At 40.4% G+C, this 24317-nt stretch overlaps 1 protein-coding gene across 3 annotated transcripts in view; it reads left to right on the top strand.

Moving 5' to 3' along the window:
• Nucleotides 1-24317, top strand: part of raph1a (Ras association (RalGDS/AF-6) and pleckstrin homology domains 1a) — a 65441-nt gene that overhangs the window by 9053 nt on the left and 32071 nt on the right. For 2 of the 3 annotated variants that reach the window (XM_046403386.1, XM_046403387.1), the window contains exons 2-8: nt 9429-9493; nt 21091-21225; nt 21362-21470; nt 21576-21715; nt 21838-22086; nt 23145-23297; nt 23477-23653. In XM_046403386.1, coding sequence (XP_046259342.1) covers nt 21091-21225; nt 21362-21470; nt 21576-21715; nt 21838-22086; nt 23145-23297; nt 23477-23653 — 963 coding nt within the window. In that variant the 5' untranslated portion in view covers nt 9429-9493. The remainder of the gene's footprint in view (nt 1-9428; nt 9494-21090; nt 21226-21361; nt 21471-21575; nt 21716-21837; nt 22087-23144; nt 23298-23476; nt 23654-24317) is intronic. The other variant, XM_046403384.1, reaches the window with a different exon arrangement.

Below are 24317 nucleotides of genomic sequence, written 5' to 3'. Positions count from 1 at the left end.
ACACACACTCACACGTGAACCTGGTCCAGACCAAACCACAGCTACCTCCTATATCCAGACAGCTCTCCAGTAGAGTTGGAAAGTATGTGAACTCTCTTTCTGTCTGTCAGCTTTTGTCTCGGTTTGAATCACAACAGTGTGGATGTGGATCTGTACTGTGAGGCTCTCTGCTGTCTGTTTGGATAAAGAGCACTCCAGATTTGCAAGCCAGGATCAGCTGTGATAGAGCTCATGTTTCAGACTTAAGTCAAAATTATATATGTTATATCGGGGCCATCAGACCACTTATGACAGAATCTGTAGTGTAGCCCACCGAGATATAGAAATGAATGTACATTATTGACTTACTCGTGGAAATTGCACAAGAGTCAAATGTGGTTGACTTGTGACTAGACAGTTGCCAGCTCAAATCCTCCGAATGTTTTGGAAAAATGTGGGAATGGAAAGTGAATGTGGAATATTGCTCGCCTACTTCAGCAATTACTGCGTAGGTGTCTTTCAGCAAGAAACAGTCTTTCCAGAACCTCCTCAACATTTTATAAAAATAAACAGATGTACTGCATTCATACCCTGCTTAGCAGTTAAGGGTATGTTTCTTCTTCCTGTGGTAAATTGGCCAAGTAAAAGGGGCCAGTGATGTGACTCCATATCCAGATATTTCCAGCAGCTCCAATAGAGTAGGACCATGCTTACATCATCATATTTTTTTTCTGGGTTCTGAGTTCGTTGATGTATTAAATAATTCCCTTTTAAATATGTAAATATGTTAAATGTAATTGCATTGAATTGGGAGACTACTACATCAGAGAGATAGTAGCACATTTTAAAATTAATTTAACCCTAACCTTTTTATTCTGATCTGTGACTCATGATTCAGTCCAAACTGTGAGTTTTGTTATCCGCTGCACCCTCAGCCATAAGGTTAGTGGTTATATCTGCGGCTCCTACCATTCCTGTCCAAATATAATTGAACTAAACACTGAATACTGAGCTGTTCTTAGTGTGTTAGGAATGAACTTGAATTAGCTTTGGACAAAAGCATCTGCCTTATCAAATGTACCAAAATCTTTTTCTCCAGCTGGCTCATCGACTCATATATTGACACTTCTGGTCAGACAGGAACTCACTTTGATGCATGCACTAGATAAATGCAAATTCGTGCTAAAGCGGGTGGAAAATGAAATGTTGCACATGATGTACAATAAAGCCACGATGCAAGCCAACTATTCCATGCTGTAAGAGGCCTTAGCTAAATTTCTTAAGTGCAAGTGTTGGTGAACTTTAATTCTTTACGACAGTGAGCTGGGACCATCTTAGGTTTGGACTTGTTAAAACTGGAGCTGTTCTGATGGTTTTTAGCTGACTCAGACAGAGTTGCTCATTCTGCTCTGTTATTATATGATTAGCTGCCTAGCTCTGTTCAAGCGTGTCATTTCTATGTATGGCTATATGTGTCTGAGCAGGTTTTTCAGTAGCAAAAGCATATTGCTTGTCTATTCCTCCTTGTTGTCCACTACCAGCAGAGCTAGTGGTGAGTGTGTGTGTGTATGTCTGTCCTTTTGTGTGGTCAACATAATGAATACAACACATTCACACACAAATTCAAACATGTTATGAGAAATATACAAACACACCCACTGAGCATACTTTATGTCATTTTTCTACTCTTTTCCTGTTTCTCTCTTGTGTTGAAAAGTTTGTCGTTGGTTCCTACTGCAAATGTTGTTTCTGGCAGGAACTGTTTCAAGCAAGGACAGACAGAAGTGGAAATTTTTAAAATCATGAGGCATTTAGTTTGGGTGTTACTCTGTGTGTGTGTGTGTGTGTGTGTGTGTGTGTATTGAAGGAAAATTCTACTCTTTTAACCACTTTCATGTCATGGAAGCTAAAATTGGTCTGTTTTGGGAGGGGGGAGGGGTGGTGGTAAAGTTGTTTAATGTCAGCACTGTAGTGAGTTGTTGAAACAAAGTGTTGATATTAAATAAAGACTGCCCAGTATATGTTGATTCTGTCCATATTATACTGATCATTTTGAACTAGCATGATTAAGGAAAATCTGTCTCATTTGATATCCATTAAAACCAACTCAATTCAGTTTATTTATATAGCGCCAATTCACAGCAAAAGTTATCTCATGACACTTTCCAATTAGAGCAGGTCTAGACCAAACTCCATCCATCCATCCATTTTCTATACCTCTTATCCGTCAGGGTCGCGGGGGAGCTGGAGCCTATCCCAGCTGACTACGGGTGAGAGGCGGGGTTCACCCTGGACTGGTCGCCAGTCAATCGCAGGGCCAACACACAAAGACAGACAACTACACACTCTCACACTCACACCTAGGGGCAATTTAGAGTAGCCAATTAACCTAATGTGCATGTTTTTGGTATTGTGGGAGGATGAGGCGACAGTGCTAACCACTGCACCACCGTGCTGCTGGACCAAACTCTTTAATTGAATTTTGTAATACAGAGAACCCAACATTCCCCCGTGAACAAGCACTTAGTTTAGTCTAGTTTTTTTTTTTCTAGTTTTTTTTTTTTTGAACATAGATAAACAAAAAAAGAAAAAGAAAGAAGAACAAGAACAATGAAACAACAAGACTTAACACTTTATGTAACATTTATGTTCAAAAGGAGTGGGAAGAAGCCAAAGCTTATTCAATCTCACCCCTTCTCCCTATTTACTTCAATTAGAGTTATAAAATAGTGATATAAACCCAACATTCCTGGGGTAATTCTTGTTATCTTCAATTAATTTTGAGTAATAGGCTGGAATATGGCAGTCCTGTATGATCTAAGGCTGTTTTTCCAGATTAACCCAGTCAACAGTCATGAGGCTAGCATCAGTCTCCAGAAGAATTCCATAATTTTATTCAAGGTAACGGTGTATTTAATTTGGTCACCTGCCAATGGAATCATATCCCTTTTAATCTTTCTGTGACTTCTGTGGAGACACCAGATGATAGGGAGGAAGGCAGCAAGGTTGTTACAATACAAGAACTTTTATACAATATTATAATATATTATAAAATATTAATATCTCTACCATTGCAAGAAAGAAAAAAAGTCTTTTCTGATTAACAAACTGCACACACTACTGGTACAGAAAAACATCACCAAACACATACTAAACATTTGTTAATGTTAATAACTGTGCTCCCAGTGTTTTTTTTTTTTTATAGTTTTAGTACTTTTAATACGATCATATTGTCAAAATGTTGTCTTTCAAATTTGAAAAAAAAAAAAAAACTAACCCAAAGAAACCTTACCAACTTTAACTCTTACCTCATCAGTCTTTCCTTTATTATTTTGCTCTTCATAAAAGTTCATAATGTCTTTCTCTAAGTTAGGAAAGGATTGGATTCTTCATAATAAAAGCTCAGCAAAAAGTAAACTTTTGAGTTTTTCAGAATCCAATCACAGTCTTGTGGAATGGGTCTTGTATGACTGATTCAGACTAAACAGGATCCTTCTTTGCCTTTTGTTCTCATGTGTGCAGGATGTACTGGATACAGGGACAGATGCACTCAGCCTTGTCAGTCTTACTGTCTTTCCCTTGTTCTCCTTTTCTTTCCTCCTCCTGGCTGTAGTTTAACCCAGTAGTTCAGTGACCTTGTATTGAATGTATGAAGCTGTGTTCTCTCTCCCCCTGTGTGTGTGTGTGTGTGTGTGTGTGTGTGTGTGTGGGGGGGGGGAAGCAGAGTGCTGTGATTCTTCCTGACAGTTCTGCAGTGCGACCAACTCCACTGCAGCGATTCTAGACCTGTGTGTGTGTGTGTGTGTGTGTGTGTGTGTGTGTGTGTGTGTGTGTGTGTGTGTGTGTGTGTTTTCTTCCATTCATGCTTGCAGTCATCTGAATGGTGATTATGAGGAAACCTGTCAAAAGTAGCCTTGGTTTTGGAAGGTTCCGTGTGGGCTCATGGCCATATTGGTCATTTTGTAACCAGGCAGTTTTGATGTGTTCTCACAGTGAGGCTCACAATCAGCAGCCATCATATTTCAGTGTGTAGATGTACACTGAGCTGGTATTGCATGGTTCAGTTGTGTCGCCGTTATCACCACAGGGGGTATCAACACTGATCTGTGATGTTATGGCATTGCTGTTGGAACAATACATAAAGCCTAAGTTCCCTACTTTTATCCAGGTTCCAGTAATGTTAAGGCTACAACTGCACATTATTTGCTTGATCTGATGCCTATAAAATCTCAGGAAAAACTGAAAAATGATGCTGATGCTTATTGCAACATCAAGATTTTCTTTTCTTTTTCTTTTTTTTTAACTATCATCAGAAATGTTCACATGTGAGAAGCAGGAGCCTGTGAATTTGTTGGCATTTTTCCTTAAAAAATAACTTGAACAATGAAGTGATTATTAAAATGCCAATCTGGTTTCTGCAATTAACTAATATTTTAATTAGGTTATAGTTTCAGCTGTAGTGATTACCTGAATATGTGTGGTCATGCAGGCAACTATTTATTATTTTAATCAGAATGTATTTACTGCTTCATATTTACTGCCTCCTTGTTGCCTATGGAGCGATGAAACATTTGCATATAAACCTTAACCTTCACTGAGGAAATACTGCTGACATATCCAAATTTGATATGTCAGCAAAAGTTTCAGGAACCCACTGTACCAGATTGGGTTTAGAGGAAATGCCATAGCACATTAACCTAGTGGCCTGCAGTATGGATGCCTACTCAGTTCCTGAAAAGCTGATTTCTTTGGAGATGTTTTACACCCAGCAGTTACACAATTGATCTTGCGAAAACTGTAATGTCATTTAACTCTAGCTCAGTGAGCAGCAGGTGTCATTTTTAATTCATTTTCCCGGATAAGTTCGGTTTTTTTTACGATGTTGCCAGTAAGCTTCACGGCTTGCACTGGCAGTACCACTGCTATTCTGCTTTATTTTTTTCTGCCCTCCAGTGCTGGTAGCTGGTGTACCATTTGAATGGGGGGGGAAAAAAAAAGAAGCAGGCTGCGGATTTAACCCGAGGGTGTGTTTGTCAGTGCAGTTGGCAGTGCTGTGTTAGGTGGGTTGTGAGTGGTGTGTGTGTGCTACCACACTAGTATATAATTACTTCTTGCAACTCAGCAGCAAGGCACTGACTTTGGTAGGGTTGAGGGTTTGATTGCAGCTGGAGATGTTAAGTACAGAGAGGCAAAGGAGAGTTCATTTTGTAAAACTTGTTTCAGATGTTTTGAGTAGTAGTAGTACAGTACTAGATAGAGTAGATTTAAAATGTCTCTGTATGTCTGCTGCATTCAGCTGCTGTAGACTAAACTGTCTGCTGACTAGAGACAAGCTGTTCTAAGTAGGTGAGCTGGGGGTGGGGGGGTGTCGGCGTGTGGTTATCTACTACCCCTATGCCTTCAGCTTCTCAGTTGCAAGTATCTCTGTGTTACTCAGACACACACACAAATACACAGAGTCCATGTCCTCCAGGCTCAGATGAACTCATATTTCCCAGTTCTGTGGTGTTCACTGAACAGTCCCAGTATGAGCACCAGACTACATCGTGACTAGTTTAAACTTGCACTCACTCTTACAGCTTCAGTATTAATGTTTAAAAAAAACACTTCCTGCCTTCATAACATTATTATTATTTCTAAAAGAATTTAAAAAAAGATTCTTCAGTTTTTCAAAAAACATATTCCCTCTGAATAATAATACATGATAAGTGGTGTAAATTATCGTTTGCAGTGAGATGGCCTGCAGACCTTGACCCGACATGGAGTCACGATGAGCATACTGGCCTTTACTTGCAATACCATAAGAATTTTTAATGGGGCAAACTTGATTTTGGTAGGAGTGTACCCCTGGCTTTTGAAATGTCAGCTTCCTTTTTTGTGCTGAGTCTGTACTGCTCTGAACAGTGCCTTTAGCTACAATCTTGAATATCTACAGTATCTGTCTGAAACTTAGTGGACTTCTTACTGACACATTGTAGTTACGTGGGAGGATATTGGATAGTAGTACTGAATTATCAAAATCAAATGAGACCTGGGTGTATCTTAGATGGTTCTGAAGTGATGTTTGTGCCGCCATCATCATTATTTGCCTTGCCTTCTTGCTTTGAACAGTCAAAATGATTAAACAATGCGGTACAAATGTTGTAACAATATCTTTATTGTTTCAATTAAATGTTTCCCAGTTTGCCAATTACTCTGATAATGTATTGTGGAAAATATAATTCTGACATTATACTCACTATTAACCATGCAGCCCTATGAAATCAGATTTCCAAGTCTCGTTATGAGTGAAGTAATGGAGAGGTAAAGCTTTTGTTTTCAGTCCGAGATCCTCTGTTTTGGCAGGGCATGTTGTTTCATAATACCGTTTAATGCAGCCTGTTGGGTAACAAGAGTCATAAATCTGCTGGGAAGAGAACCAGAGCTTCAGTATCACAAAGTCTCCGCAAACATCTTTCAAATATATTTGTTTTCATGAGCTTTGATGACAAAACAATGACTGCACAAGTAAAAAAATATTGAGGTATTTCTCTTGGTGGGAGAGCACAAACCAACCATGAAACTTGGATATACGATATTTGCCTTCAAAATGTAGTGGAGTGAAAATATAAAGTAGCAGAAAATGGAAATACTCAAGTAAACGTAGAAGAACCTCCAAATTGTTTTCAGGTTCACTAATTGTACTTATATTTCATCACTAAATTTGTGTCTAAAAATCACATACCCAATATGTGTGCTATTGTTCAACAGATTTAACAGTGTGTGATTTAATAGTAGTGTGTATCTTTTGTGAGCAGATGTGCTGTTCAGGCTGTATTATGTCGATTCTTGAGAGACTCTTTGCCTGTTAGAGAATCGTAACCGATGACCTATGCCAACAATAAACTAATTTGAATAATATGCATGCTGTAATATTTACCTGGTAATAGTATGCATTTTGCATACTGTTGGTTTTATACTAAAGTTTAAGACATACTAAAAAAATCTTATACAGCATGTTAGTTAGGAATTTTGGACATAACCCCAGTGAGTTAAGCCATTTTGTAAGCTATATGAACATGCAGCTTTTATCCATGCTGTGCAAAAATTGTACAAATGGATGAATAAATAAATTATAAAATTGGACTTTTATTTCAAGTGGATTGTGGAGATGAGTGTAGGAGTCTCACAGTCTGAGGCAAAAAGTTGCTCTGCAGTCTGGTGGTATGGCAGTGGATACTTCTCTATCTTTTGTCAGCAGAGTGAGCAGGCTGTGGTTGAGGTGGGAGATGTCTATTTCACTTCACCAGGGTGGAAATGTGTGATGTCCAGTCAGTCAGCTCTTGAAATCATCTGTCCAGGTTTGGTTTGGTAGCTTGTCACTGAACAGGTTCTGGCTTAAATCTTTAAGATGATCTGTGCTAGGAAAGTCTGTGAGTAAGAATTACTGATGTACCCATGAGCAATACAGTTGTATAGAACAGATAACTGCATGTTTGTCCAAACAACAGTGTTTTTGTTGTTGGAGCCATCAGCTACCGATCATATGAGAGCTGCTAATGATCTTATGCAAGCAAGGATTGGAGAGAGAGAGAGAGAGAGAGAGAGAGAGAGATTGAGGCACACGCAGTTTCACTGCTTTTTATTTTTTAACTGTAAATTCATAGCAAATTGCTCATAAGATTTCGGTAATATAGCTGTATGATTACCTGTCTATAGATCCATCCATTTTCTATACCGCTTTATCCATGCAGGGTTGTTGGAGCCTATCCCAGCTGACAACTGGTGAGAGGCAGGATACACTCTGGACTGGTCCCCAGTCAATCGCAGGGCCGACACACTAAGACAAACAATCGAACGCGGTCACACACTCACACCTAGGGGCAATGTAGAGTAGCCATTTAACTTAATTAGCATGTTTTTGGGACTGTGGCGCAAAGCCGAAGTACCCAGAGAAAACCCACGCAGGCATAGGGAGAACATGCAAACACAGAAGGGCCCAGACCGGGATTCAAACCTGGAACCTTCTTACTGTAAAGTGGCGGTGCCAACCGCCGCACCACTGTGCCACCCATACATGCACATTTTAGTTGTAAAAGTAATGCAGCTCAGCCAGTAATTTTCTTCCAATAACAAATAACTTGTAAATTTGACTCTACATGATTTTACCACACCTACACGAATATATTTTGGATCTGGTCAATAAATAACAACATAAAATATACCATTTTAACTTTAATTTGACAGTTCAAATATATAAGTACAGCTACAAAATGTACAAAGTAGACACATCAATATCTTTAAAGTTGTTAAATTTTACAGGATAAACAATGTTGTTTTCTGTTATTTTCTGGCTGTCTGCGATCACACTTGCTAGAAGGAGTATTGCAGTATTCTAACGTTATCCAGCAGCACACTTGTTGAAGCAAGCCTGAATGAACGCTAGACTAGTTATTCTTAGGGAGAAGAAGTGACATAAATTTGCCTGTCAGACTATGGAGTATGACTACCTTTACGTCTTCTTCTTGACTGCTCAGCACTCTTGATGTGCTTCTCATCACCTGCATCTCGCTTTGTAACCTACAGATTGCCTCAGAATACATGCTGTGCTTCAAGCGCAGCTCAAATTTCATAGTAAGGTGCTGTGATGGAGGATGTACTAGCCTACATTGATTTTACAGTAAAATTCTGAGTACAATATTTTAATGTAATATAAAACTGTTAAATATTGTGAAATCAACAATTAATGTTGTTGTTGAAGGAGGACAGACACACACTGACACACCCACATGACAGATGAAATCATGCACACTGCAACTCCCAAAACACATGCTTACTCACTCAATCACACACACACACACACACACATTTAACTTTTACTTGCTTGTGTATGAATTCCAACTAAAGGTCAGAGATGATTTAAGCATGACTGAATCTGACTAGATGGATTTATGATAGTGAGCTGTGATGATTTTGTCAAATGTCAGCAATATAATCCAGCCATACTGAAGGAGGAACATGAAAATGGAGTGAGAGGCTGCAGAGAGCTGCTGTAAAGAAGAGCAATGGGTCGTGAGGGACGGAGACCAGTGGTGAATTTAAATGTTGTTGCCTGTCAGTTATTTTTAGGTCACACACATCCAGCCTTCTCAGCATGATAGGAACACACACTAGTGCCACCTGCTGACACTACACTTGATGCGTAGACAGCTGCGAGGTGTGTGATACTTTTGGAAGCTTTTGGAAGTTTCCCCGTGCTTATAGTCTTTGTGCTAAACTAGGCAATGAACAGATCTCAGTGCTGGAAAGATGGAACCTTTAGTTATAATCGCCTCTGACTCAAAAAACATCATACTTGTGTTTCCCCAAATAATGAAGTGTTCCTTTAAAACTTTAAAAAGACCATGCTTCTGTTTCTATGCAAAGCAAATATGATCATGTACAATAAAACATTTTCTGTGTCTCTGCAGGCTGATTGAATTCATCCCTTCTGTACTGTGTTGGAGCAGGACTGAGTAGTGTTAGCACACCAAAGGTAATCAAGCCGTATCTCACATGGGAGGTTCTGCTCTGTGTTTATGTGTGCTGGCCTGCGCTTGATTCTCTGATTGTGTTCGCTTTACAGAGTCATGCACTCACACTGTACGTGCTCTTATGTTTTTGTTTTTTTTTACTGTGCCCAAAAGTATGTGGACATTTTGAGTGCTTCTTGTCTGGGGCTGTTTGGATTGGTTTGGGAAAGGCTGTTCAGTTCCAGTGAAATCTTAATGACACAGAGAATTATATTTTAGACAGTCATGTTTTTAAATTTTGGGGAACTTGTTTCCTGTTTCAACATGACAGAGCTCCTGTGCAAAAAGCCAGGTGCATAAAGAAACAGTTTTCCCAGTTTGGTATGGAAGAACTTGACTTGCCCACACAGAGCCCTGACATCAATCCCAGCCAACATCTTTGAGATGAAGTGGAACTAAAGCCAGGCTTTATCACCCAACATCACTGGCTGTCTTTATTAATGTTTTCCACTAAATGGGAGGATATTTCTGCTCATATAGCAGCAAATTAATGTCCATATTTTGGAATGACATGTTCAACAGTCATGTAAAGTATGGATATAAAGTCTTGGCTGTAATATTATTAAAAGTGGTCTTTGGTGTCTGGAATAGTTGCTGACATCTGGTTCAGATATGGTGTGTAACATTTATCCCACTGTATTCATAGTTGAGGCGTACCCAAAATACAGTACAAATGTATTTTCACTTAATCTGATTTATGATATATATCAAACTAGTTATAAAAAAAAATCTGTCCAGCACTCAATTGATGGTTAGAAAGCTATGTAGAGGTTTCCAAAATAAATGTTCTTGTAGTGAGTATGACAGTTAATCACTCGCAGGCTCCTATGGACTTCTGTGTTCTTTATGCTTGTGTTTCACGCCTGTTGAGCTCTGTGGAAAACTGTGTGTCTCTGCAGCAATAGGCTCCAGTGTTTACACATAGCTAACTTTGAGTGCCAGAATTATAAATCTGTGGTCTAATGTCGTTATATGTAACAGCCTGCAGGGGTTTAGAATAAACCGTGGAAACTAAAAATGATACCCCTTTGGTGTTTTATTTTCTTCTTTTGTAACACCTCTGTGCCAGCAATAGCCCGGGCTAGAGGCATTATGTTTTTGAGATGCCTGTCTTTACAACTGTCTGTCCCATTGTTGTGAGCGGCCAGAGGCAATTTCATTACATGTGGCACAAATGTCCACTTGAATTCAAAGATGAACTGATTAGATTTTGGTGGTCACTGTCATCTGACAAAACACATTTTTGGCCATAACTCAAGAATTCATGACTAATTCTGACAAAATTTCACACAAATGTCTAATAGGATAACATGATGAAGTGAAGACATTTTATATCCAAAAGGTCAGCTTGACTCTGACATCATAATAACTATAACTCAGAAACAGAAAAGCAGATTGTGAATTTCACATTTGGTCACACAAAGAATCAGTGAAACTAATCTTGGGTGTCCAACTTGAAGCTGTGCTGGTTGTAGAGATGTCCTGTGCTGCCTGATTGAAGGTGTGTGTGAAGCATCCGCATTTTAGAATTTGTGGCTTCTCTGTGTTCTTTCAAAATCAGATTTATGGCCCACAGAAGCAGCTGTAGTTCAACACAGGCTCATTGGTTTGTTGCTTTTTGCACCATCTTGAATTTCCCTCGGGATCAATAAAGTATCTATCTATCTATCTATCTATCTATCTATCTATCTATCTATCTATCTATCTATCTATCTATCAATCATGTGATGAAGCTGTCTATCAATCCTCTGTGCTGTAAAATTGTTGTAAAATGAGTCTCAAAGTGATGACAGCTTGTTTGTCACTGGAAATTATTCAAGTCTATTGGTCTGGCAACATATAACAAGGTAAAAATATAGCAACCCTGATGAAGTTGTGACTGCAGCAGAGAACATTATTGGAACAGCACACATACATGTGGTATTTTTAGCCATGCTATTGTAGCAGCGTTTGTCCAAGGATGTCAGTCAGAAGTATTTCAACACCTTTAAGGTGAATGAAGGTGAAGGACAGGGATAAAGACACCTTGCTACCATGCAATAAACCTTTTTGATTCTGGTGACACCTCTGGCAGTTCCCTCATGCCAGATTTTACAGCTTTGGCCCATGTAGTCGTTTAGTATCTAAGACTGGTTTGTGCTTTGCACTTTCCATCCATATATTTCCATACATAAAGTTTGCCACACATGTAGTGTCACTTCAATTTCCAGCCTGTCTGTGTATGGGGGGAATGTTTTAGTCCATAGAAGCATTTTAACAGCAAGGGTCACTCTCCCACACCGTATCCAACTTTGTTAATACATCTGTGGTAAATCCATTCAGCTACAGTAGAATCAACTTCCTGCTGCTTCTTGTTTGTTTCCTTTGAAACAAAAATAGAGCTTATTTGTTCTGTCCCTAAATCTGGTACACACAACCATGTGTGTGTATATCACGTTACACAGCAGCAGCAGCAGCTGAATGCCCCTGGGATCTGCCGGGTCCAGCCTTGGGGCTCAAATACATCCACACACACACACACACAAATGGGCGTAATTTGGACTATATCTGATGCATGCATACTTGTACGTGCATCTCTTTTCACAACAAAGTACACATGCCTTGACGTGCTCGTGACTCACACAGTGCCACTACCTCTGGAAAGTGCACAAACAAATTAACAAAGTACAGACATGAAAAAGCCTTCAAGTTATGTAGACCATATTAGTAAAATGCAAAACACCATAAACATCTGAAGATAAGTACCTTTGTGACCCTGAACTGTGTGTGTGTGTGTGTGTGTACCCATCTCTATGAATATTAATTCAGCTGTGGAAGTAAGAAAACAAAGAGAAGCACACTGAGACAAAGACTGAAGATATGTAATAGTGTAGGTAAGCAGGCAGGTATCAGTATGATGAAGTATTTATAGCAAGACACAACACAGTGTCGCTGAGCAGAGAACCACACAGTCTGTCTCTACCTCCCACTCTCCCTCTTTTTATATTAATCACCCTTCCTACTATTGAGAGACGGAGGCAGATGTCGATGCGAGGCAGAGAAACACAAAGGAAATGATGTAATCCCTCCTGTTGGTCTCAGGGGAAGTGATATCATTGTTGCTGGATCAGCAGGCCGCTGTTTCCTCTGCCTCTCTCCCTTCTTTTTTCCTTTGTGCTACAGCTGAAAGATTTCTGTTCACTTAGGCCACGATTTCATCCCAGTCACAAAATGCCCTCAGTGACAATGTCAGAGTAAAAGAAGTACAAGCTAGTAGATAAGTTCCTCAAGCAAACAGCACTTGACAAACTTGACTTTACTACTGAACATGTTCCACACACTGGACTAGTGACATTTTCCTCCCTGCTATTGAGCCATCAGTAGAAATTAAAGTCATATAAATCTTAGTTGTGTGTGGAAGAGGAATATGTGATTTCAAGGCTGATTAATAGATTTTTAAATTACATACATTTGTAGTTAAACTGAAAAACTTGATGCCTAAAGAGTAACCAGTAAGAGAATGTAACTAAGTACAATTTCATGTACTGTGCAATTTTGAATTACTAGTACTTTACATGAGTATTTCCAAACTACTTCTTTTTATGCCACTATGTCACTTTATTTCATAGCTTTAGATACATTCAGATTGTTCAGTGTTGATTTGCTGTTACTTGTGGTTTGTAACCAATCTGTTAGTTTTGTGGGTTGGACATTGAGACCACAGGGTGGTACAAAGAGAGGATGTTGCATCAGAGCCAGAAAGGTGCTCTGATGCAATGTTTAAATTGGCTGTATTGTTATTGCTTAGCTGCAACAGAATGAGGGAGAAGTGACAGAAACTCAGAAACAAGTGATGCCCAGTTTCCACATGCTGCTCTGCCGTTGTCACCTCGATTGTTGTTCCCACTGTTTCTACTGCCATCCACTGTGATGGCCTGTTGGCAGCACTGGCATTAACTGAACTAGGGTCACATTCAGCACCTCTCTGATAGTGTGATAACTCATGACTTTCTGCTGATCACATCATGATGATGTGAGATGCCAGCAGAGACACTGTAACATAATTCCAAGTAAAAGATACACTTCACACATATTTTAGGAAGAAAATGGGTTGTTTTAAAATTGCAATTTTAAACAATGCAATATCTTTAGGTTACATCTGTAATCCAAGTTCTCTGAGTAGCATGAGTGAGCTGTCTCACTATGGGATATGTCCCCTCGCGTATTCACAGAAGCACTTGTACCACTACCAGCCCTGAGTGGCAGGCAGTCCAGACGTCTGTGTCAAGACCCTGCTCCTTATAAGTGACTGACGCAGTGTCACTCGTCATTTAAAACAAGCGCACCTTTTCTCACTTCACTGCGGCGGCAAGAGGGGTGGTCTGGTGCGACATCACATGCTGCTGTGAGAACCGGGGTTACAGAAGTAACCTAAAGTCCTTTTTCATAGCATTCATTTTGATTTCTGACTGTGGTATATCGAGGCTTCCGTATTGCCAGACAAGCTCATCTTGAGGACTGACTGCCAGCCTCCCTCAGGTGGAAACATGAGGATGAGAAGAGTCCACTGAGGAGCCCACACTCAGAGCAAAATAAGGTTTGAGGATGTGACATTGAACTTAAAAAAGCTTGTAAATATGAGATGGACTAAACAGATATCCTGGATAGACATTCCCCCAAGACATAGCCCAAAAGTTTGTGAGACCCTAGGTAGAATGATCTCGCAAGCCAGTCGGGGCCAGATTTCCCTTCACTGGAAGTAAGGAGCCTAGCCCAACTCATGAAAAACTGGCCCATTAAGAGGTGTGTCTGGATAGTTTTGTCTATGTAGTGTATTCATTATCCTCATATCATGAAAAAGTTTGATAATTTAACATTTGTTTTAAAATCTCACAAATGTAATCCTTGACAATGCCACTATAATCTGATTATCCATTTCTTCAAATGTAATCTGGGCTGATTAAAGTGACTTATTTTTGTAATCTGATTACTTAACCTCAATTAAATGTAATCCGTTACTACCCAACTCTGCATATGATGTCAAAATACAATGTGGTTATTGTTTTTAGATGAGGTCAGTGACCTCTGGTTGTGGAACATCCTGAAAGTCCTCTTTGTGTTTTGCAGCTTGTTTCTGCACATTCAGTGTGTTAGCTAACTTCCAGACTATGACATGAGCCAAGCAGAGAGAGACTCCCATAATATGCAGGTCACCTGTGTCAAAGAGACCAGCAAGCATCCAGCAGTTTCTCTGCAGAGTCACTGTGTGACCTAGCAGCCCTTCACACATCTCACACACACACACACACACACACACAAGCAAGCTCACTCCTGTAATTGATGTCACAGTGTGAATCCTTGGGCTGATTATGTACCCTGGTGAGACACACACACACACACAGATTGACTGTGTGGTGTTATTTACAGCATGTAGTTGAGTGTGAAAGATTACATTAAAACTCTGTGAGGAAACAAAACATGTTGCAAGAAAACAATCAGCGCAGCTACTTTTGTTACTACTTTGTTCTCTTATGCCAGATGTGATTTCTTTCATTGTCAGAAAGCAACATTATGGCAAAAAGGTTCGACCTCTGAGTCTGCTGATAAGATTTGATTTTGCTTTTGAAGCTGTACTGCAGTTGAGACAAAGAACTGAGAAATTAATAGCAAATATTTTAAGTCTGGTGTGTGTGAGAGAGAGAAAAACATCTCAACTTACTGTGTTTACACATTATATTTCTTTCCTCTGGGTCTGATTTATAGGTTCACTTTACCAAAACCCAGCAACCAGTCCTAAAAATACCATTTTCTGTGTGTGTGTGTGTGTGTGTGTGTGTGTGTGTGTGTGTGTGTGTGTGTGTTGTGCTGATATGGAGTCATGGGAATGAGCCACATTTGAATGCAATTGAAGGAACTTTAAAGCCTTTTCTGCTGTCATTTCGTTGTGGCTGTGGACCAGTTGAGGCTCTGTGTTGCACTGTGGGAAACTGGGAGCTGCCCAGTACAGATGCAGCGTGTTGCTCAAGGGCTCTAAAGTAGCAGATGTTTGTGGGGAAGGAGAAACAGCTTCTAACAGTGTAGTTTTTTTCTCCTCCTCTCATCTCCTCTAGAGTTTAAACGAAACTGCAGCAATACATTTTGTATTTACTGTCTCACTCCTCCTGATTAAAAGAGAGCAGCGATGAAGCAAAGGATAGGAGGAAGGGGGGTGAATAGGGAAGGAAAGAAGGGAAAGGGGAAAACTAACAGAAGAGGAAGAAGGGAGAGAAGGGAAAGAAACCTGAAGAGACGTAGGAGGAATGAAGGATGGGAGTGTGATTGCACGGTTTCAGTCTGACAGACAGGAGGAGTGTGGCTGCAGCAGCAGAGTAATTACTGTTTACTTTGGACACACACACACATGCGCAGCACTTATAGCCCATCACCACGACTTGCTGTCTCAGCTCTGTTTTGACAGACTGCTGGTTTTAAGACTTTCTGGTGGTGCATTCAACTGCAGTCTGACACTTGAGAGAGAGTCAAGACTCTATAGCTGAACAGCAGCCAGTTCACAGAGATGTCTAAATTCATGTGATGCTTTTTGCAGTGTCCATGTTTAACTTTTGTTTTCCTTTCTCTGGGTTTGATTTCCTGACAGTTAAATGTATCCAGCGTTAAATGTATCCACCACAGTGTCCATGAATAGAGCAAGAATGAGGTCTGAAGATTCTGTCTCTACTCTATTATCATGTGATGATCAAAAACAAGCAAAAAAACAAAACAGGGACTGACTGTTCAGTCTCTCTGCCTCTGTAACTTTGATACCGTACTGAAGTAAGCTGAAACTAATCACTACTTGTTAGGTACAGTAGGAAATCAAATCTCTGATATAGTTTGAAATATGGTCAGGTGCGGTGTAAATTGACTAAAACATGCGTATACAAAAAAATTCCATTCAGTGCATTCTGTAGACAGAGAGGAGAAAGGTCCCCTCTGTTGTCTTTTCTACTTGTCCTACTTCTCTCAGAATGCTAAGGGACCACCCTCAGAAAGGTGCATACACATATACACTGGCTTTCCTGTGCTTCATCTGAATATTAGGGCTGGCTTGGTTCCTGGTTTTGCTGGTCCGGTCCTGTGTACGAGCCTAAAGCAGTTTGATTTTACGTGAACTGCCTGTTCTTGCTTTTGTCCTAATGAGACATTCTGCAAAATTAAAAAGCAGCGTACATGAGCAACTTGTGCTGACAACACTAAATCAAACTTGTATTGCATTAATAATAAGCATGTTGAAGATGCAACATTTAAGTATGTTATAGGACATGTTAAATATCTCTGGAACGCTGCATGGTAGGGACTAACTCGTCTTTAGTTGGGTCCTTCCATGGTGGGCTCTGGTGTAATCATAACCCTTTCAGAAGCTCTTTAATCCAGCCTTAAACTGCAGTCTTTTTGGAGATTTTGTAAAATAAATCCATAATGATAAATTCAACACTGAATTATTTATCCATGTTGAAAACAGTTATTTAATATATATTATTATAGTCTGTCGACCAATCAGAAGCTGTGTTCTGCATTGGGCATGTGTGTGGCAGCTCTGATCTCAAACACTATGCACAATGGAAGAAGGAAGAATATGTCAGCGCAACAAGCTGTAAATGCAGTACTGAAATTATAGTATAAATGAAGCAGTTTCAGACACATCAAGCTGGCTTTGAGCTCCCTCACCCTGAAACTGTCATGAAATGGATCATCATTTCATGGAGCAGGTTTTGTGGATCTGAGGATCCATGGATCCTCTCTCTCTCTCTCCCTCTCTCTGAGTAATAATGCAACCTGAGTTCAGATGCAGCGTGAACGTGAGAGGAATTTTCTTATCACTCAGATTGCGCCTGCAAAGTAAAAGGGTTCATTTGTTGGCCTGCTTCTAACGTTCGCTTGCGTGGATACAGCAGATTGTTGTACAAGAGTGCAGCTGTGAGAGCTTTCACAACGCTCCTCTAGTCCCTCAGCAGTCCCCCCCGAACCACACACACACACACACACACACACACACACACACTTGCCTTATCCTCTACTCTAAATGACAGACCTTGCTAACCACAGGGATCTAATTGTAGTGCCGTTCCTCAGTGTGTGTGTGGTGTGTTTTTCAATGTGTTTGTATGTGGGTGTGTGGTATTCTGCTCTCTAATCTTGTGTGTGTTGGCTAGCTGTCCCTCCCCAGAGAGGGACAGGGGGGCGACAACAAAACGGCTAGCCAGGAATAGCTCACTGTGCCCAGGGCGAAACTCTGGGGGCGCCTGGGTGGAGATGTGGAGGAGAAAAGCAGGAAAACGAGGAGGTGAGGAGAGAAGGGAGCACAGAATGGAAGAAGAGAACAAAGAGAGGTGGTGTGAATGAGAGAGAGGTGGGAAGGGAGATGAGGAAAGAGGGGATGAGAGCAGATGAGATTATTGATCAGATTGTATTTTTTAGGAATGTAAACATACTTGCTGACTAATATCCAGAGCACACCTCCAACGTACGATATCGCTGTACTCTCTACTGTGGCTCACAAGCTAACAGTCAAGTGCACTAACTAACAAGAGGTTAGCTGGTCATTCTAAATCACTGGATCAGGATGCTCGTGGATACATTGATCGGTCGGCCAGTTTAATCAGACGTTATCGCAGATATACTGACATATTACTGTATATGTTTTCTGTTATCTGCCTGTGTGAAAAGTCTTTTGTTTTTATTTTGCAGAACATAATACAGCAAAAAAGATGCATGGGGCTATTTCTAATTATTATACTCCCAGTGCATTTTCAGTGCACCAATGTTACTTTGGATAATAAAGTTTATTGTTAAACAGTAAAATATCCTGGATCCATCACATGTCTGTGACCCAGGCTTTGTTAACTACGTTTGATGGTTCACTGCAGAAAATGTTTATACATATTGTTTATAATTGTGTATGTATCGGTTGTCGACTATCAAGAATTTATGGACATTAATTCCTGATTATGGACACCTCCAAAGACATTATCCCACTTATAATCTGGTCACTTACCAAAGCATTTTGCAGTTAAAATTTTAAGTTTTTCACAAGCTTTTACTTCCTGGTAACACCTGAGGGTTTGACTAATTCCTGGAACCATCATTACTATCCCTTGAGGTTTCTGTGCATTGAGATACGACTTGACAACCAGAGATAAACTAGTCCGCTCCGCTCTGCCTCACCTGTGAACCAGAAAGCCGATGTTATACTAGCGACATTCAAAGTCAATAACGTAGTGTGCGGTAGACAAGCAGTGAATATAATTTGGCAGTATATTTAATGACAGGACTGTCTAGCTATCCAGCCAGCTCATTGTCCCCAAATCAATCTCTAGATTTTCACCAACAAATTATCATCCATGTGTACTGAAGCAGCCTGAAGAAGAAAGTTGAACAGTGAATACATTGTGAGGTGATCGTCCATGTGATGTAGCTATAAAATATGTTAAGAGAAGCATTGTGTTGTGTGTTACAGTCGCCATCCAGTGGTTAGAATGAGGCACTGAAGGACTACGCTCACTGTTGATATTCAGATCGTATTTCATGCCATTTGTTTCTGTTGTTGAGGAGTTGGTGCCAGCACATTAATTTTGAACGGTGAGCAGACATTTTGACAGGAACCACTTAGTAGGTGTCCATTATCAGGAGTTAATGGACACCCTGCAGCCATAAGTATTTCTTAAAGAATATTGGCCAAAATATCTGTTGGAATTTTTAGAACAGTTTGTACATTGACTTAGAAATGCTTTGAAAATGTTCTTTTTCTTCATTTTCCTGTGTCTTTAAAGAAATAGTTTGACACGTTGAGAAATACTCTAATTTGCTCTCTTGGCAAGAGTTAAATGACAGTCGTTATCACTCTCACATCCTTCGGTCAAATATGAAACTACAACCAGGAGACAGTTAGCTTAGCTTGGGTTTCAAAATCATGAGAGGAATATTTATATCAATGCATGATACAGGCAGGCAGATTTTGTTTTTGGACAGAGCTAGGCTGGCAGTTTTTCCTTTGTCATTTGTCTTTATGCTGAGATACGATAACTGTCTCCCAGCTGTAGCTGTTTAACATAAAGATATGACAGTGACTGTGTCATTTAAATCTCAGCGAGAAAGTGAATAAGTATGTTTCTTTTAACATTACATTTGAGTTCAATGGCAGCTTTGTCTTCACATTCATTTGCGTGGTTCAGATCAACATGAGAATGTTTGCTTTTCATGCACCAAACTTTCAAAAGGAAAGTTTTTTTTGTGTGTGTGTGTGTGTGTGTGTGTGTCAAGTTGATAAACAGTGCTTTGGGCTGACTTACAAATGACTTTTCTGTCCAAAATGTCATTTGAGAGGGTGAAAAGTGCTACTGATTGTAGGTAACACACAGCTGCTGTGTGCCTTTGTCTCTGATCTAGATTCCAGCTCAAACAAGCCTTGTTTTCATAAGTGTGTGTGTGTGTGTGTGTAGGTGTGTGTAGGTGTGTGTGTCAGATTGTTATTGCTGTCATTAATCACTGCAACAATCTCCAAAAATGTCAAAAGTGTGTTGATTTGTTCTCAGTGTAGTTATGTGTTTACACACACACACACACACACACACACACACACACCAACTTGTCTCATAACCTTTCCTCAGAATTTCCTTTCAATGCTTCTTTTATTCTTTCATTATAAATCGTGATAATGATGATTATTTTTAGACAGTCTGAGGTTCATATATTGTTCACATTAGGATTTCTAAAAGTCTTTATGTGTTTTCCAGCTATAAAAGTGTTGAACATTATTTTATGGCCACCAAATTTTACAAATCCAGAATAACACAGAACATGACAACATGTATCTGGTGTCAGAACAAGAAGCCCTAGTAGTCTTCTTGTAGCTTCCGTTTTCATTGCACCCAACAGCACAAAAGTGTGTGGTGGAACTGAAGAAGTGAAGATATGCTCACACTAGTGTTATTCTTCAGAGCCTTGGTTAGACATTTGCCCCTGGGGACAGTAATGTTCAATTGGGAATCATGAATGTTGACATGTTGTGCCTTAAAGGGCGTAGTTTTTTTGTGTATGTATGTGTGTTTGGTAGCATCTCATCTAATTTACTGAATACAGCTGGACTTTGTCTCTTTTTTTGTCATTGTCAGATTATCTTCATTTAACTTGGAGCAGCTGTAATCTGTTACAAACAAGCTTTTAGTACAGATGTCAAATTTGTCTTCATCTTAGTGGTAAGAAGTATTGGCGAGGTTTCAAGGAGGCGGCTGAATTTGGGACTATTTGGCTCCAGTGTGATCATGATGCTGTGACTTGACCTCCTTTATCTTGGTTGCTTGTTATGACACACATCCAGTAGTTAATGTGCCTTTTGTTTTTAACTTCAGACAGAGTGAGAGAAACTATGTGATGCATGTATGACTGTAGTGTGGTGTAGCACAGACCGTTGGCCACTAGATGGAGCCGAGAGGTGACGGTGATCACTTAGGTCACAGTGGCAAAAGCAGTAACGTGTTCTCTTTCTCCATCTCTTCCTTTGTCCTCTCCTCTTATCTCTTCTTCTACTCTGCTCTCTCCTCAGATGGATCAGCTGTCAGATGAAGAGGTGGAGGTCAGGGAGGAAGAGGAGGAGGAAGAGGAGGACAGCGATAAGGAGGACCAGGACCTGGATAAGATGTTTGGAGCCTGGCTTGGAGAGCTGGACAAACTCACACAGGTACACACAGCAGATCTCAGATGCTACTCTGCAGTTGCCAGCAGGCTTTTGCCATACCTTTTACAATCTTACAATCTTGCCAAAATATGAAAGAACTGTTGCAGACACTCTTTTACTCCTTCATCTGTTTATCCAGAGTCTGGATGATGGACGCCCAGAACAACCCCCTCAGCAGAAGGCTCCCCTCAGACAGGAGACTAACATGGCTAACTTCTCCTACAGATTCTCCATCTACAACATCAATGGTCAGACACACACAGACACTTCAATTCCCTTGCAGTGTGATTCGTTTTAAAGCAAGAGCATTTTCCTCGGTGCTTTCTCATATCCTGATGTCTCCGTATCTGCAGAGGCATTAAATCAGGGTGAGAACGTGGACCTCGATGCTCTCATGGCTGACCTCTGCTCGATCGAACAGGAACTCAGCACCATCAACGCCAAACCCAACAGCGCTGGCAGCATGGCTCGCCTGGGGTTGACCGACACCAAGGTGCAGGCATTCGCAAAATGATCACACTTTCACAATATTGTGTTTTGTGATAGTTTATTTTCTCAAAAAACACTACTGCTTTTTAGCCAGTTCTCATGTGCACTCTTTCTTTCTGTCTCCAGGTCCGTCAGAAGCCTCCAGCAGGCCGTAGCAGCAGACAGCAGCCAGCAGGGAGCAGCAGCGGTGGTGGGGGCGGTGGAAGTGGTAGTAACAGTGCTAGCGGTGGTGGGGGCAGCAGTGGGGCCAGCAGCAGCAGCAGCAGCACCCGGGCATCACCTGCTGGCACTATCAGAGCTCCCACCGGGCATCATGGGAGACCACCACTGGCATCTAACTTCAGTCTTGATGACATCACTGCCCAACTGGAGAAGGTGTGTGTGTGTAACATTTTGGGACATACATCACCATTATATGTACTGTGTATCATGTTTTTATAGCCATCATGCGTTTCAACAAAAACTCTAAACCTTCAAAATCTGAACTCAAGTTTTATAACATAGCAAACAAATGCTGTTATGTTTGTAAAGTCTGCGCGGCCTTGGTGGGGAGGCGCGATTAGCAAGGCATAAACATTTCAAACTGTAAGGAAAATTGTTGAACTAATCATTGCCACGTCAACCTTGTGGAGAAATTCAAGCATAAAGGGACACAGTGTACTCTTGATACTGCAAAGCAATAGAAATAGGTCAGGGAGCACTGGAGGCAAAGCCTCGTGTTCAACAAAGAAGGAAACTTGTTTCAGTGTTTTTGTGGTTTAACAATAGGTTTCCTCCCCACTGTGGTCAGTATTTTCCTGCAAGCTCACAGACACCACATGTTTTTTCCTGTTGTGTAGGGTGAAAGGGGTTGAAAACAAGATATTTTGTGATGAAGATGGTGCTGTATTGAAACAACAATGTTCCAAACAACAGTCAAAGCACAAAAGAACACATTTACACCAACATTTTCTATGTTAGCTGAGAACTGTGTGAAGAGGATTCAGCAATGTTCACTATGACTTGGTGATTTGTGCCAATGTTTAGTAACAAGGTCAGCACGGTGTAGCTTTCATTAAACTGCTGATTAACATGTTTTTTGCTTTAATCTATCATTTTCAAGTGAATGTTGTAACACAGTATAATGACTGCAGAATAATGTCACCATTTGTGTTTGGACTGGTCACTTTTAAACCTCGCTTTCACTCTGCAATTCTGTTTGCCACAGGCTCCCAGAAAAATTAAAACTGACTGGTGATCCAAGTTGGCCACCTGGCAGAAAGTTAGGGATGATGTGATTCATCATTGGGCTCTGATGATAGATTTACCCTACAGATTGTTAGTGAGAGATCTGCCTCATGTCCTTGGTGAAATCGCACCTTGTGAAATCATCTGCACTCGCTTCTATTTGTTTTGCATGATCTGTGAGCCCAACCTTTGCCTTCCACCTTCAGGCATCCCTCAGTATGGATGAAGCTGCTCGTCAGACCTCCTCCCATTCTCTTAGCTCCGCTTCCTCCTATACGTCAGCCACAATGCGACGGCCTGGATCCTCTCAGCGCCAGCATCGACGTACAGGATCAGTCGGCACAGTCAGTGAACATGAGGTAAACGGCTCTTTACCTTACCTTTTTTATTCAGATTCACAAGTTGGACACTATTTTGTTATATAAATCGTGCGGTTTGTTTTAATTCTATGGTTAAAAAATAACCGAATTGGAACATCTGTTTTCTTAGCTGTGGCTTCTCTTCCCTTTTTTTTTTTTTTTTTGTTGCAACACTTTAGATGCGTTCAGTTGTTCAATCCTCACGCTCCTCAGTCACCTCAGCTTCCGGGATCTCTGTTAACTCGGCTTCTTCCATGGATTCGTTGGACAGTGTTCTTCGCACCAATGAGTCAGACAGTCAGCAGTCTTCAGTCACGGCCTCAGCTGGAGCCAGTCATGGTCATCACAACACAGAGGTACATGCCCACATTTTCTCAATCAGAATCAGAACCGTCTTAATTGCCATGTAAGTGAAGAGGTTTCACTTTACTAGGAATTTGTCTTGGTGATTGGTGCATACATAGAACGTAAGAATGAGAAACATATAATAATAGAATAAAATAAAATAGAATAAGGTTAAACAAAATAAAATAAGAGAAGTAAAATAAATATGGTTCTGGAGGTAGTACAAAAGTGAGGTAGTGCAAAGTAGGTGAGGTAAACAGTGCAAAGACATGAGCATAGATCACTGTCTGTCTGTACTGAAGTAGCTAAAGCAAATAATAAGGAAATTACTGAATGATCTGTGTGTTTGGCTTGCCCTCACCTCGCTTCTTTTAGACAATGTGGTGCAAATGGAATTAATGATAAATGGTAAACGCCACAGCTTAAATATGTTCAACATTAAGATGCAAATACCAAGGTCTTTGTGACCAGAAAACATGAACACAGTGATAGATACATTTACTTATCTGTCTTCAACTTTGACTTACACTCGGTTACCAGTTTGTTAGGTACACGTAGCTAAACTACTAGTGTAACAGTCCTGTAATAAAGCCTGCCTTCATGAGGGATATGGTGTTCAGCTTTTGTTGTAACTGGTGTTGGTTGAACTATGGTCATGAACTGTATTTCATTATA

This window comes from Scatophagus argus, chromosome 11 (genome assembly GCF_020382885.2).
Source record: "Scatophagus argus isolate fScaArg1 chromosome 11, fScaArg1.pri, whole genome shotgun sequence".
Classification (NCBI taxonomy): Eukaryota; Metazoa; Chordata; class Actinopteri; family Scatophagidae; genus Scatophagus; species Scatophagus argus.
Note: the sequence above shows the minus strand (reverse complement) of the source record. Positions and strands in the feature narration are given on the sequence as shown.